The sequence below is a fragment of the Vulpes vulpes genome, chromosome X (assembly GCF_048418805.1).
Source record: "Vulpes vulpes isolate BD-2025 chromosome X, VulVul3, whole genome shotgun sequence".
Taxonomy (NCBI): domain Eukaryota; kingdom Metazoa; phylum Chordata; class Mammalia; order Carnivora; family Canidae; genus Vulpes; species Vulpes vulpes.
Window position 1 is genome coordinate 115592595 of NC_132796.1, and position 11266 is coordinate 115603860.

Genomic DNA, 11266 nt, shown 5'->3' on the forward strand with positions numbered 1-11266 from the left:
CCATCTTCCCATGTATCGCCTCCATTTCACTTCTCCACACCTCCTGTCTTGCAGAAACTGGATGCTTTTCTCTTTGTAGAGTTGCAGCTATTCTTTTTGTAGATGTCCGGTTCAGTTCTCAGGGGTTCAGAATGATTTAGTAGGTGTCTCGCTGAATTCCGGGCACCAGAGGAACTTAGGTCTCTCAACTCCTCCGCCACTTTGGACTCCCCGCACCCCCTCCGCCCCGACGCCCTGTGGTCTCATTCGACCAAATGGTTGGGGAGAAGTCATCATCTTAGCGAAACTCCTTCAAACTAAAGAAAAATATGGGCATTGTTTTCAATTAAATGTCCCACGCTAGTGCTCCTGGATGCAAATGCTAGAGGAGAAATCCACCTTGAAAGAACGCTTAAGCCAAAAGCACTCATATAGCAGCAAATATCCTGAATAAGTATATGCATATTCAAAATCTTAGCGAAGGAAAGGGACGAGAGGCGGTGCCCAGTGAACAGAAATCTGCCTTAACGTTAGAAAAATCTTTCAACTGTATTTATCTACATTGACAAAAGAATGGAACTAAAAACATCTGATCACGACTGGGTATAGAAAATTCCTTTGAAAGAAATTCAACACTAGCTAATGGGAAAAGCTTCTATCAGAATACGATGAGGAAGGAATTTCCGTTTTCATCTCTGTGCAACTAAAACCTCACTTAAAAAAAAGTAAGTCTCGGGCAGATACTTGGTCCTGGAGAGCCTGGATCGAGTCCCACATCGGGCTCCCTGCGTGGAGCCTGCTTCTCCTTCTGCCTGTGTTGCTGTCCCTCTGTTTCTCTCTGTGTGTCTCATGGGTAAAGAAATAAAACCTTAACAAAAAAAAAAAAAAAAGAAAAAGAAATGAAAGTCTTGAAAAAAACACAGAGAATAAACAACGTCCAAACAAACAATAAATGAGGAGAAAGCCTTGGGGGACCCTGAAGACTGCTGAGCTGGATATTGAGTTTGGGTTGGGGATGCAGGGAACATCAGGGATGTGGGGAGGGAATGCAGCCTGCATCAATGCAGATGACAGGATTGATAGGCGGAGCAATTTCCAACTTCTCCTTCTGCTTCCCAGCATAAATCTGAGGCAAGACCTCAGAGTACACATGACCTTAGCCCTGGGGTGCTAAGAGGACACAGGGAAAGACAGGATGATTGAGGCACTGGACTCTAGAGTCTATGCAAATAAGCACCTGAAATCATCTTAGTGGCCAGGAATGCCCCTTAAAAAAATCACTTAAGTAGAATATACAGAATCAACCTGAAATAGAGTAGGGAGTATCAGAGCAATTTACAGAGTAAGAAAAGGTATTTTTGATAAAGTATATATATGTAGTGTACACATATATAGGTACATATACAAATGCCTGTATCACGTGAACACAGACGCACATACATGTGTCAACGTCGGTGTTACGTGATATGTACGTACGATTGCATATGTACCAGCACATATAATCTGCACACCTTATACATACGCGTGCACAGGACACACACTCGGTAGAGAGGGACGGTGTGTTTCTCCCGATGACGCAGCAAGTCAGGGGAAACCCCCTGCAGTGGGCCCCGCAATTCGGGACGCCCCTAGACACCCTTGCAGCTGCTCGGCCGCCCCCAGGAACGTAAACCTTTAGCACGATGTTCCTAAAGTCTGGCTGCTGGCCAAGGGACCCCATGGGAAGGGGCGCTTCCTCGCGGCCCCTGCCCCTACCCTGCCCCTGCCCCTGCCCCTGCCCCTGCCCCGGGGCTATGGGCCCTGCGGCTGCACAGCAGAGGCTGCAGGCAGAGGCAGCTGCACAGGCTGCAGGCAGGCCTGTGTCCTGATGAGGGCCTCCTGGGAGAGGACTGAGAGCCGAGCTGTCCCAGGACGCTGGGGGCCACCGAACCCTGCTGTGCCCCTGCCAGCAGCCCTGGGCCACCCCGGGACCTGCAGAGCCGGTGGGGTGGGGCCCGAGCCGCAGCCACCATCCCTCAGGCGCTCAGGGACGTCGGGGCCTGAGAGGCTCGGGGTCAGGGGCACAGGCTGAGGTCTGCAGAGAGCCGAGGCCCCAGCCCGCCCGAGTGCAGGGCAGGAGCCCAGGGAGGACAGGGGGCCCCCGCCTTGCCAGCCGGCGCGCTTCCCTCCTCCCACCCTAGCCTGGAGCTCATCTCAACCCAACGTGCTGTCAGCCGTGGGGACCCCTGGCAACGGGGTCAGGGTGTGATGTGACGTGGGCCGACCTCTGCGTCAGAATTGAGAGAGCGCGGAAGGCCTCGGTGCGGGGGGTCGCACTGGGGTCCCCTGGAAGGAGGCCAGGCCCGGGCCGGCGGCAGCCAGGCAGCAGGTAGCCCCGGGAGGGGCCCCGGAGGGAGGGCGGGGGGCGGCCCTGGAGGGCGGCAGAGGAGGGGCCCCGGAGGGCGGCGGGGCGCGGAGGGGGCCTGTCGGGAACCCCAAGAGACCACCGGGGGAAGGCGGGGCCTCGGCGTCCTCGGCGTGGAGCTGAGGCCTGGATGCTGGGGCCTGGGGCAGTGGCCTCGGGCCCCCGGAGGCAGGACGGGCCCGGGCCCTCCGCGGAGCGGCGTGAGGACCTGAGGGAGAACTGCGGGGGTCCCCCACCCCACCTTCAGGCGTCCACCCGCGGCCCGCCCTCCCCGAGAGATGGAGGCACCGGGCCCCCCCTCGGGGCTGGGGGGCGGCCCTGGGGAGGCAGGACACCCTCGGCCACCCGGGAAATGCGCCTCGGGGGCTGGGGGTGGGGACCGGAGCCCCCGGAGCTCAGGAGCCCGGGCTGGGGAGGGGCACAGGGCGTGCCTGTGGGGGCGGGGGCCCTGGAGCCCAGGACAGAGGGGACCTGGCAGGAGGTCGCCAGGGATGGGAGGCCTGGGAGGCCCCCTGGGCAGGCTGGGGGTGGGGACCGGAGCCCCCGGAGCTCAGGAGCCCGGGCTGGGGAGGGGCACAGGGCGTGCCTGTGGGGGCGGGGGCCCTGGAGCCCAGGACAGAGGGGACCTGGCAGGAGGTCGCCAGGGATGGGAGGCCTGGGAGGCCCCCTGGGCAGGCTGGGGACCTGCCTGCGGCCGGGCGGCCAGACTTCCCCATCTGGGTCTCCCGAGAGACTGGGGGCCCTTGGCGTCAGGAGCACGGCCTCCCTGAGGGGGCAGACGGTGGACCCCCGCCCACCCCACATTGAAGGGGTGAGTGGCCCCCAAGCCAGCCCTCAGGCCCAGGAGGGGATGGCCCCGAAATCTGGGTGCCCCTCCCTGGCAGCCCTGGGAAGAGAACCCGGGGTGTGGCCTATCCCAAGGAGACCCTCCTCCTCTCCAGATCCCTGGGCTCAGGGAGGGGAGGGCCTGGGCCTGAGGGTCTGCACTCAGGTCAGCAGAGGAGACCTTTGGCAGGCCTGCCCAGAGCCGGTCCCCTGGCTTCCTCATGGGGAGGGTCGGGGCAGCCTGGTTTTGTGGGGACACTTTGGCCTCAGGACCGCAGACAGAGGCCTGGGTCCCAGGCCCTGCCAAGGGCACTGGCAGGCCAAGGAGGGGACTGGGACTGCTGGGGACCTCCCAGAGTGCGAGCCAACCTTCCTGTGTGCACTGGGGGCCCAGGGCTGGGCTGGCAGTCTGCACCCTGAGGTGCCCCCTGCTTCCCTCCTGCAGGGGCTCCAAGAACTGGCAGCGCAGCAGGGGCCTTGGTGGCCGGCAGGAGGCCCTCAGGTCACAGAGTGAAGGAGGCATAGCAGGTCTGTGTCGCGGGACCTGCTGAGGTCCACGTGGTCTCTGAGCCTGGTGCCAGGGGCTCAACTCGCCCGGCCCAACACGCAGGGGCCTCCTGTGTAGCCGATCCTGATGCGGCCCGCTCTCTGCCCTGGCACGGGGCCTCTCTTGGCCCAACTGCACCCCGACCAGCCATCCCACCGCTGTCTTCAGCTTTAGCTCCACGCCCACACCATGCCCCTGAGGCACACGAGTCAGCTCTGGAAGCTGGAAGAAGACCCGGGAGAAGCCCAGGGCCTGGTCAGTGCCCAGCTGCCAGAGGCTGAGGATGAAGACGAAGATTCATCTTCCCCCTACCCCTACCTGTGTTCCTCTTCCTCCTCCTCCCCCTCCTCCTCCCCTTGCTCCTCCCCTTCCTTGTCCAGCTCTGGCCTGTTCTTTGTGCCCCCAGAGGAGGGGTCTGAGACTGCCTGGAGTCCTCCCCAGAGCCCTCAGAGTGCCGGGCCCTCCCCCAGTGGCAGGGCAGCTAGTGGCTGGAGCCAGGTGGAGTTTGCTGGCCCCAGTGGCCCAGAGGAGGAGATCTGGAACCCCTGGGAGGTGCCCGAATATGCGCAGCCCTATGCCCAAGGAGGAGACGCAATGCTCATGAGTGGAGCTGACCTGGTGGGCTTCCTGCTCCGCAAGTATCTCGACAAGCAGCCCACCAGCCAGGCAGAGGTGCTGGAGGTCCTCAGCCCAGATATGCAGGATGCCTGGCCCGAGATCTGGGGTCAAGCCTGTGAGTGCATGCAGCTGGTCTTTGGCGTGGAAGTGAAGGAAGTGGACCCCGTCGCACACTCCTACGTCCTGGTCACCGTCCTGGGCCTCAGCTACGATGGGATGCTGAGCGGTGAGCAGGGCCTGCCCACGACCGGACTCCTGGTGCTGCTGCTGGGGGTGATCCTCCTGGAGGGCGACTGTGCCCCCGAGCAGGAGGTGTGGGAAGCCCTGGGGGTCATAGGGGTGTTTGCCGGCAGGCAGCACGTCATCTATGGGGAGCCCAGGGAGCTCCTCACCCACGTCTGGGTGCAGGAAGGCTACGTGGAGTACCGCCAGGTGGTGGGCAGCAACCCTGCTCGCTACGAGTTCCTGTGGGGGCCCAGGGCCCACGAGGAGACCAGCAAGCTACGGGTCATGGAGTATGTGCTATGGGTTAATAGCAGGTGGCCGGTTTCCTCCCTGGCCCCGTTTGATGAGGAAGAGTGGGTCTGAGCCCCAGAGGCGGCCCGGCCCTCTCCAGCCTTTGGTGGGGTCGGCAGCTTCTCCCGCGGGATGGGCACGAAGGGAGGCATCCCTTCTGCTGCTTCTTCCCCGTGGGCGCCTCTGGGTCTACCTGTGTGTGTTTGTGTGTTTGTTTGTGTGTTTGTGTTGGAGAAGACAGACCACTGGGCTTTCTAGGGGTGCAGGGCCAGGGCGGCTTGGGGGCAGAAAGCAGGGTGAAGAGCCACTCTGGGGGCCTGTTGTCTGCCGCCACCCGGACATCGAGAGCTTGGTTAACATGAGGAGGCTCTGGCACATCGTTGCTCGGATTCGGGGGATTCATCAGCTTGGGAGGCTACGTGTGCCACTGACATTCCGCCCGCCAGGACCGCTGCAGCCGCCCCCCCCCCCAGACGAACTTCTGTACATCCCCCAGTTCAACAGTTAAGAGTTTCATCCTGTCCTGAAAACCAGCTGGCCAAGTCCACCTTCGTCCCTGTGTGGGTTCCACCCGGATCCTCATCCCAGGCAGGGCACTGGGACAGAAATAGTTTGGGAAGCAGCAAGGACGGAGGGGTCAAAGGACCGGGTCGGGTCGTGCAGCCAATAAAAAGGAAAAGTCTTTTGTTCTGGCTTCCTGTGCCTCCTGGCCCGTTCATTCTGCAAGGGCCCAAGGAACCCGGACCCGTGTACTCCGTCATGGGCAGGGGCTGGTGGAAAGGACGAGAAAGGGCCCGCGGGAGGCCATGGGAGCACTGCTGGCGGCTCCCTCATGGCCACACAGGGCTGAGCTCTGCTCCCTGCAAGGCCCTGTGTGTGAGCAGTGAGGACACGAGGGGCCCGGGGCCACGCCGCCTTCGGGGAGTGTAGAAGCCGCCTGCAGGGAGGTGGCAGGTGTGCCCTGAGGCCTGGGCCAGCCCCAAGGGGCGGAAGGGCGAGGGGGGCGGCGGCCCCAGGGCAGGCTCTGCAGGGGCCAGGGCCCCGGGGCCCGGGGGGCTCTGTGAGCAGGGCGACTCCTCGTGTGCAGCTGAGGAGCGAGCAGCGGGTGGGGGACGGAGGCCGGTCTCCACTCTGCCTCCAGGTCGGGAAGCGGGGACCTGAGTCTTGTGGGGGGTGGGACGCGCGCAGACTGCCTGGCGACGGGTGGGGGTGGGCCCAGGCCGGCCATAGTCCCGGGAGGAACCCCGGGAGGTCGGGTGGGGGGCCTGACCTCCCAGCCTGAAGGAGAGCCCCGCCCGCCTGCTCCCCAGCCCCCCAGCCCGGAGCCCATCTCCGCTGGACCCACCTGCTTTGAGCAATGGGGACCCCTGGCATCGGGTCCGGATGACACGTGGGCCACGTCCGCCTCGGAGGTCTGAGAGAGCGGAGGGCCTCGCGTGGGGGTCGGATTGGGGTCCCCGCCGAGCGAAGGCGGGCAGGCCCGGGCTGGTGGCAGCCAGGGGAGCAGGTAGTGCCCGGAGTGGGCCCGGAGGGCGGCTGGAGGGGGCCTGTCGGGAATCCTGAGAATCCACGCGGGGGAAGGCGGGGCCGGGGCCTGGAGCTGAGGGCTGCCCAGAGGGAGGACAGGCCCGGGCTCTCCCCGGAGTGGGGTGAGGAGCTGAGGGAGAATGGCGGGGGTCCCCCACCCCACCTTCATGCCTCCACTCCTCCCCGAGAGATGGAGGCACTGGGCCCCCTCCTCGGGGCTGGAGGGCAGCCCTGGGGAGGCCGGACACATGCCGCCACCCAGGAAATGCGCCTCGGGGGGTGGGGGTGGGGACCGGAGCCCATGGAGCTCAGGAGCTGGGTCTGAAGGGAGGTTTGCCGGGCCTGAGGGGGGCAGGGGCTCAGGGGGTGCCTCTGGGGGCGGGGTGGGAGGGCAGGGACACAGAGGCCCAGGACAGAGGGGATCTGGCGGATGTCAGGGCCCACGGTGAGCCCGGGAAGGCTGCGGAGGAGCAGGAGGGAGCCAGATGGTGGCGGCGGGTGCAGCAGGCCTGGCACCACCGGGTACCCGAGAGCCTGAGGCCTGGTGTGGCGGGAGCAGATGCTGAGGGGGGCGGAGGGAGGGTCTAGGGCTAAGGAGAGGCGAGGGATGGACCATTGACAGGGACAAAGGGGACCCCGTCGGAGGGTCGTAAGAGCTGTGAGGACCCCTGGGATGGGGATTTGCCCTCACTTGGGAGTATGGGTGCTCAGACTTCCACATACTGGTCTCCCGAGAGCCTGGGGGCCCCTGGCTTCAGGAGCAGGGCCTAGGACACGTGGGCAGAGGGGAGGGCCCCGGGTGCTGCTGGGATTCCCAGGGAGGATGGGTAAGAGGCCCAGGGGACCCCACACCCCAGCCCAGAGTCGTCCCGGGAAGGTCGTGGGGGGGATGGGAACACGTGGTGAGGCCCCACTTCCACATCCGGGCTCTGGGAGACCAGGGGGCTGGTGTTCAGAGCAGGGCCTCCCTGAGGGGCAGAGGGTGGGCCCAGGTCCTGCTGGGTTCCTGGCGAGGATGTCCATGGAGGACGGAGTGACCCTGCACCCCAGTCCACAGTCAGTCCCGGGAGGCAGGCTGAGTGGAGCCCGGCAGAGGCCCAGGCACCCAGGGAGCCCCGCCAGCAGGGGTGGGGAAGAAGGGCCCAGGGAGCCTGTCCGCTGCCCCGCAGCTGAGCCCCCTCTGTCAGCCCTGGGAAGCCCCCAAGCTGTGTCATGGTCCTGATGGAAAGAAGGTCACTCCCTGTCCCCGGTGGGGTCTGGGTGGAGGGGAGGGCCTGGGTGTGAGCGGCCTGGCCTCCGGTCGTCTGCCGAGGGGGCCAGGGTCAGCTAGGGCTGGAGGCGAGGAACCCCAAGGGACCAAGACCCCCGAGGGAGTGGGTTCCCAGGGAGCCCCCAACACCACGGCCCTGCCACTGCTTCAGCCTCGGGAGCCTGCCGGGGGGGAGGGGGTGGATAAGTCCCGAGCTGCATGAACGCTTATGCGACAGGGCCTCCCACACCTGTGGCCATTGGGCTGGAGCACTGCCTCCAGGGTGTGGGAGGCGGTGGGGTCGGGTGGGGTGGGGGGCAATGGCCCACGTGGAGCTGGAGGCCAAGGCCAGGACCACAGGGGCACTGCAGCCCTAGGGACGCAGCCTAGAATGGGTCCTGGGAGCCCCCGGGGCCCGATGACCACCTGGGGCGTGCCCTGGCTTGGCAGCCAAGTCTCCTAGAGCCTGGGGGCTTGGAGGAAGGAGCAGGGTTGGAGACTGCCCAGGGCCGACCCGGGGCTTGAGGGGATTGAAAGTGAGGACCAGAGGGAGGACTGACGGACCCTGGGTCCCAGCACGTGCAGTCCAGGGAGGAAGGAGGCCCCCGTGCAAGACGAGCCCATGCTATAGTCCTGATGTCCACCTCTGAGTGTTAGGGCCTGAGGGCTTTTGCTTCAAAGGAACAGGGCCTCAGGGTTATTTGGAGAGGGTGTGTGTGGAGGGCGTATGGCCAGCGGGGACTCAGGGTGAGGACCTTGGGGACGTCCTGGCTGGCCCCACCTGGCCCATGAGCAAAGAAGCCAGCGCAGTGGAGTGGGACCCTGCCCTGTGGGAAGCCCACGGAGGATGGGAGAGAGCTGGCCCTCAGTGGCATGCTCACTTGTTCCTGGGGCAGGTGAGTGGCAGGAAGGTGGGCTGGCCTGGGGTTGGTATGGTCTTGGTGTGAGGGGCACGTTTCCTCTATGGGAGGCTGGGGGCCCGGAGGAAGAGCAGGCCCTGGCAGGATAATGTTTCAGGGAGGGGAGGGCCTGGACCTGAGGGTGTGGACGCAGGTCAGCAGAGGAGGCGGGTGCCCTGCCCTGGCCCTGGACCAGGCACTGGCGACAGTCGACGTGACATATGAGGGGATGCCTCCCACAGCAGGATCCCTAGGGACCAGGCCGCCCCAGCCATTTGTGTGGGCCATGGGGAGAGGCGGGACGGGTGGCCCAACTGATTTCTCTGGACTTTGGCTGGTGGGGGGTCGTTGCAGGTGCCCTTGCAAGGAAGGTGCAAGGAGGGTGGCCTCAGGGCTTGCCGCAGTCTTCCCAGGCCTTGTGTGGGGTCCAGGTGAAGACCCAGAGGTGCCCCACCCCAGCCCAGATGGAAGCCAGAGCTGGCCCATCCCTTACGCATGATCCAGGAAGAATCCTGGAGACTTTGGCAGGTGTGGCCACGGCTGGGCCCCTGACTTCCTCCTGTGGAGTGTTGGGGACCTGTGTTCTTGCAGGGACAGTTTGGCCTAAGAAGGACAGAGCCGGGGCAGTCTTTTGAGAAGCTAAGGAGGGGATTCCCCACCTTGACAGTTGGAGACCTCCCAGAGAATGTGCCAGCCCTCCTGTCCACACTGGGCCCCAGGCCTGGGCTGGCAGTCTGTACCCTGAGGACCCTCCCCCTTCCCTCGTGTAGGGACTTCACGAGTCCCTTGGCAACGGAGTCCTCGGTCTGAGGCCAGGGTCCTTCAGGACACAGAGCTGAGGAGGCGGGAGCTAGAGCCACTTGTCCAGGTGAGGTGCACCCTCTCTCTGAGCCTGATGTCAGGGGCTTTCCCAGCCTCAACACAGGGGAGCCCTCTGCAAGGGAGCCAGGCACGGTCCCCTGTCAGCCCTGGCACCTCGGGGTGTCTTGACTGGGCTGCCCCCTGACAAGCTCTCCCTACTTTGTCTTCAGGTTCAACCCAAAACTGACACCATGCCCCTGAGGAATAGCAGAGAACTTTGGAAGCAGGGAGAAGACCTAGAGGAGGCCCAGGGCCTGGTGGATGCCCAACTGTCTGGGGCTGAGGAGGAGGAGGAAGGGGAGGAGGAAGCTCCACCTTCCCCATCTACCCCATCTCCGCCATACCACCTATCTCATCTCTCTCTATCCATAGCACCTATCTCCTCCTCCTCCTCCTCCTCCTCCTCCTAACCCCCTCCTCCCCCTCCTCCTCCGCCCCCTCCTCTTTCTCCTTCTCCTCCTCCTCCTTCTCATCTTGCCCTTCATTGTCCTTCTCTGGCATGGTCTTTGGCCCCCCCAGAGGAGGGGTCTGCTACTCCCGCGGCCCTCAGTGCTCCCCAGAGCTCTCAGAGTGCCGACTGCTCCCCCAATGGTGGGGCAGCTGGTGGCCTTGTCCAGCCCGATCCCCCTGGCCCCAGCGGCCCAGGGGAGGCGCGAGATGAGGAGCCCTTGGTGGAGGGCAGTTTCCACCTGAAGACGGCTGCACTGGTGATGTTCCTGCTCCTCAAGTATCGCAACAAGCAGCCCACCAGGAAGGCAGAGATGCTGGAGGTCATCACCCCAGAATACCAGGACGACTTCCCCACCATCTTGAGCCAAGCATCCAGATGCATGCAGCTGGTCTTTGGCCTAGACGTGATTGAAGGGGATCCCAGCGAGCACTCCTACGTCCTCAACCCCATCCTCGGGCTCACCTGGGATGGGATGCTGAGCGATCAGTGGGGCCTGCCCAAGACTGGCCTCCTGGGGCTGGTCCTGGGGTTGATCCTCCTGCAGGATGGATGTGTCCTCGAGGAGGATGTGTGGGAGTCTCTGGGTTTCACGGGGGTGTACGATGGCCAAGAGCACATCGTCTATGGGGAGCCCGGGGACCACCTCACCAATGTGTGGGTGCAGGAAGGCTACCCGGTGCGCCGGCAGGTGGCGGGCAGCGACCCTGCCCGCAACGAGTTCCTGTGGGGGCCCAGGGCCTCCGAGGAAACCAACAACTTGCAGGTCATGGACTTTGTGCTCCAGGTCGGTAGCAGCAACCTGGGGTCCTCCCTGGTCCTGTGAGAAAAGATTCTGAGATAATCTTTTCCAGGGGCCACAGCCCCAGGGGCGTCCAGGCCCTTTTCAACCTTTTGTGGGGCCGGCATGAAGGGAGGCCTTAGGGTGCTTCCTCCCGGTCTTGTCCCATTGGATTTGTAAAGAGAAAGTCCTGGGCGTTCTCAGGAGTTAAGGGCCAGGGCAGTTTGGGAAAAGCAGGGTCAAGAGCCTCTCTGGGGGCATGGGCTCTATGATGACCCCGACATTCAGAGCCTGTTTTCCTTGAGGGAGGTCTCCCTGTTTGTTCCTTGGGATAGAAGGTTCCGCAGCCCAGTGTGTGAGTGACACGCACCCCTTCGCGTTTGTACTTCTAGAGTTCAACATATTTTTTAAAGATTTATTTATTTATTTATTCATGAGAATATACAGAGTGGAGAGAGAGAGAGGGGCAGAAACACAGGCAGAGGGAGAAGCAGGCTTCATGCAGAGACCTGACATGGGGCTTGATCCCGAGTATCCAGGATCATGCCCTGGGCTGAAAGTGGCACTAAACCACTGAGCCACCCTGGCAGTCCCCCAGTTCAGGAGTTAAGC

General features: G+C 63.3%; 1 protein-coding gene across 1 annotated transcript; it reads left to right on the forward strand.

The window, feature by feature from the left end:
- Window positions 1-1550: 1550 nt before the first annotated feature.
- On the forward strand, window positions 1551-5312 carry LOC140596134 (melanoma-associated antigen 8-like). The gene is made up of 3 exons (XM_072743527.1): window positions 1551-1645; window positions 3654-3710; window positions 4136-5312. The coding sequence occupies exons 1-3, from the start codon at window positions 1551-1553 to the stop codon at window positions 4959-4961; spliced, it is 978 nt and encodes a 325-aa protein (XP_072599628.1). The 3' UTR covers window positions 4962-5312.
- The last annotated feature ends 5954 nt before the right edge of the window (window positions 5313-11266 follow it).

Coding starts and splice junctions, on each gene's coding strand:
- LOC140596134 (XM_072743527.1), top strand. CDS start 1,551: ATGACGCAGCAAGTCAGGGGAAACCCCCTGCAGTGGGCCCCGCAATTC. Junction 1,646..3,653: donor GCTCGGCCGCCCCCAGGAAC/GTAAACCTTTAG, acceptor TCCCTCCTGCAG/GGGCTCCAAGAACTGGCAGC. Junction 3,711..4,135: donor GGCCGGCAGGAGGCCCTCAG/GTCACAGAGTGA, acceptor TTCCTTGTCCAG/CTCTGGCCTGTTCTTTGTGC.